Here is a 2,500-nt window from a genome sequence, read left to right on the forward strand (position 1 = left end):
CCCCCTCTATCCCTTCTCTCCCCCTCTATCCCTTCTCTCCCCCCTCTATCCCTTCTCTTCCCCCCTCTATCCTTTCTCTCCCCCCTCTAAATCCCTTCTCTCCCCTCTATCCCTTCTCTTCCCCCTCTATCCCTTCTCTTCCCCCTCTATCCCTTCTCTCCCCCCCTCTATCCCTTCTCTTCCCCCCTCTAATCCCTTCTCTCCCCCCTCTATCCCCTCTCTTCCCCCTCTATCCCTTCTCTCCCCCTCTATCCCTTCTCTCCCCTCTATCCCTTCTCTTCCCCCCTCCTATCCCTTCTCTTCCCCCTCTATCCTTTCTCTCCCCCTCTATCCCTCTCTCCCCCCCTATCCTTCTCTCTCCCCCCTCTATCCCTTCTCTCCCCCCTCTATCCCTTTCCTCTTCCCTCTATCCCTTCTCTTCCCCACCCTATCCCTTCTCTTCCCCTCTATTCCCTTCTCTCCCCCCCTCTATCCCTTCTCTTCCCCCCTCTATCCCTTCTCTTCCCCCTCTATCCTTCTCTTCCCCCTCTATCCCTTCTCTCCCCCCTCTACCCTTCTCTTCCCCCCTCTATTCCCTTCCTCTCCCCCTCTACCCTTCTCTTCCCCCCTCTATCCTTCTCTCCCCCCTCCTATCCCTTCTCTCCCCCCTCTATCCCTCTCTTCCCCCTCTATCCCTTCTCTCCCCCCTCTATCCCTTCCCCCTCTTCCCTTCCCCTCTATCCCTTCTCTCCCCCCTATCCTTCTCCTCTCCCCCTCTATCCCTTCTCCTCCCCCTCTCCTTCTCTCCCCCTCTATCCCTTCTCTTCCCCCCTCTATCCCTTCTCTTCCCCCTCTATCCCTTCTCTTCCCCCCCTATCCCTTCCCTTCCCCCTCTAATCCCTTCCTCCTTCCCCCCTCTATCCCTCTCTTCCCCCCTCTATCCTTCCCTCCCCTCTATCCCTTCTCTTCCCCCCCCTTCTCGTTCCCCCTCTATCCCTTCTCTTCCCCCTCTATCCCTTCTCTTCCCCCTCTATCCCTTCTCTCCCCTCTATCCCTTCTCTTCCCCCCTCTATCCCTTCTCTTCCCCCTCTATCCTTCTCTTCCCCCCTCTATCCTTCTCTTCCCCCTCTATCCCTTCTCTCCCCCTCTATCCCTTCTCTCCCCCTCTATCCCTTCTCCCCCTCTATCCCTTCTCTTCCCCCTCTATCCTTCTCTTCCCCCTCTATCCTTCTCTTCCCCCCTCTATCCTTCTCTCTCTCCCTCTATCCCTTCTCTTCCCCCTCTATCCCTTCTCTTCCCCCTCTCTTCGCCCCTCTATCCCTTCTCTTCCCCCTCTATCCCTTCTCTTCCCCCCTTATCCTTCTCTTCCCCCCTCTATCCCTTCTCTTCCCCTCTATCCCTTCTCTTCCCCCTCTATCCCTTCTCTCCCCCCTCTATCCCTTCTCTTCCCCCTCTATCCCTTCTCTTCCCCCTCTATCCCTTCTCTTCCCCCTCTATCCCTTCTCTTCCCCCCACTATCCCTTTCCTTCCCCCTCTATCCCCTTCTCTTCCCCCTCTATCCTCTCTTCCCCCTCTATCCTTCTCCCCCTCTATCCCTTCTCTCCCCTCTCTATCCCCTCTATCCCCTCTATACCCCCTCTCTTCCCCTCTATCCTTCTTTCTCCCCCTTCTGCCCCTCTATCCCTTCTTTCCCCCCCGCTCTCTGCCCCCTCTATTGCCCTCTCCTGCCCCTTTATCCCCCTCTATCACCCCTCTCCTACCCCCTCTATCCCCTCTCTTCCCCCCTCTCTTCGCCCCTCTATCCCTTCTCTTCCCCCTCTATCCCTTCTCTTCCCCCCTCTATCCCTCTCTTCCCCCTCTATCCCTTCTCTTCCCCCCTCTATCCCTTCTCTTCCCCCTCTATCCCTTCTCTTCCCCCCTCTTATCCCTTCTCTTTCCCCCCTCTATCCCTTCTCTTCCCCCCTCTATCCCTTCTCTTCCCCCTCTATCCCTTCTCTTCCCCCACTATCCCTTCTCTTCCCCCCTCTATCCCTTCTCTTCCCCCTCTATCCCTTCTCTTCCCCCCTCTATCCCTTCTCTCCCCCCTCTATCCCTTCTCTTCCCCCCTCTATCCCTTCTCTCCCCCTCTCTGCCCCCTCTATCCTTCTTTCCCCCCCCGCTCTCTGCCCCCCTCTATTGCCCCTCTCCTGCCCCCTTTTATCCCCCTCTATCACCCCTCTCCTACCCCCTCTATCCCCTCTCTTCCCCCCTCTCTGCCCCCTCTATCCCCCTCTTCCCCCTCTATCCCCTCTCTTCCTGTCTTCTCAGTGAGGCTTCATGACAGCATATCAGAGGAGGGCTTCCACTACCTACTGTTTGATCTGTGAGTACACCTCTACCTCTCATATCAGAGGAGGGCTTCCACTACCTACTGTTTTGATCTGTGAGTACACCTCTACCTCTGATATCAGAGGAGGGCTTCCACTACCTACTGTTTAATCTGTGAGTACACCTCTACCTCTCATATCAGAGGAGGGCTTCC

General features: G+C 56.8%; 1 protein-coding gene across 1 annotated transcript in view; it reads left to right on the forward strand.

Moving 5' to 3' along the window:
* Nucleotides 1–2,270: 2,270 nt before the first annotated feature.
* Nucleotides 2,271–2,500, forward strand: part of LOC109885455 (calcium/calmodulin-dependent protein kinase type II delta 2 chain-like) — a gene marked incomplete at its 5' end in the record, with an annotated part of 54,730 nt that continues 54,500 nt past the window's right edge. The window contains one exon of the mRNA XM_031814593.1: nucleotides 2,271–2,341. Within this exon, the coding sequence (XP_031670453.1) occupies nucleotides 2,271–2,341 (71 nt within the window). The remainder of the gene's footprint in view (nucleotides 2,342–2,500) is intronic.

Source organism: Oncorhynchus kisutch, unplaced genomic scaffold, assembly GCF_002021735.2.
Source record: "Oncorhynchus kisutch isolate 150728-3 unplaced genomic scaffold, Okis_V2 Okis07a-Okis12b_hom, whole genome shotgun sequence".
Lineage (NCBI taxonomy): Eukaryota > Metazoa > Chordata > Actinopteri > Salmoniformes > Salmonidae > Oncorhynchus > Oncorhynchus kisutch.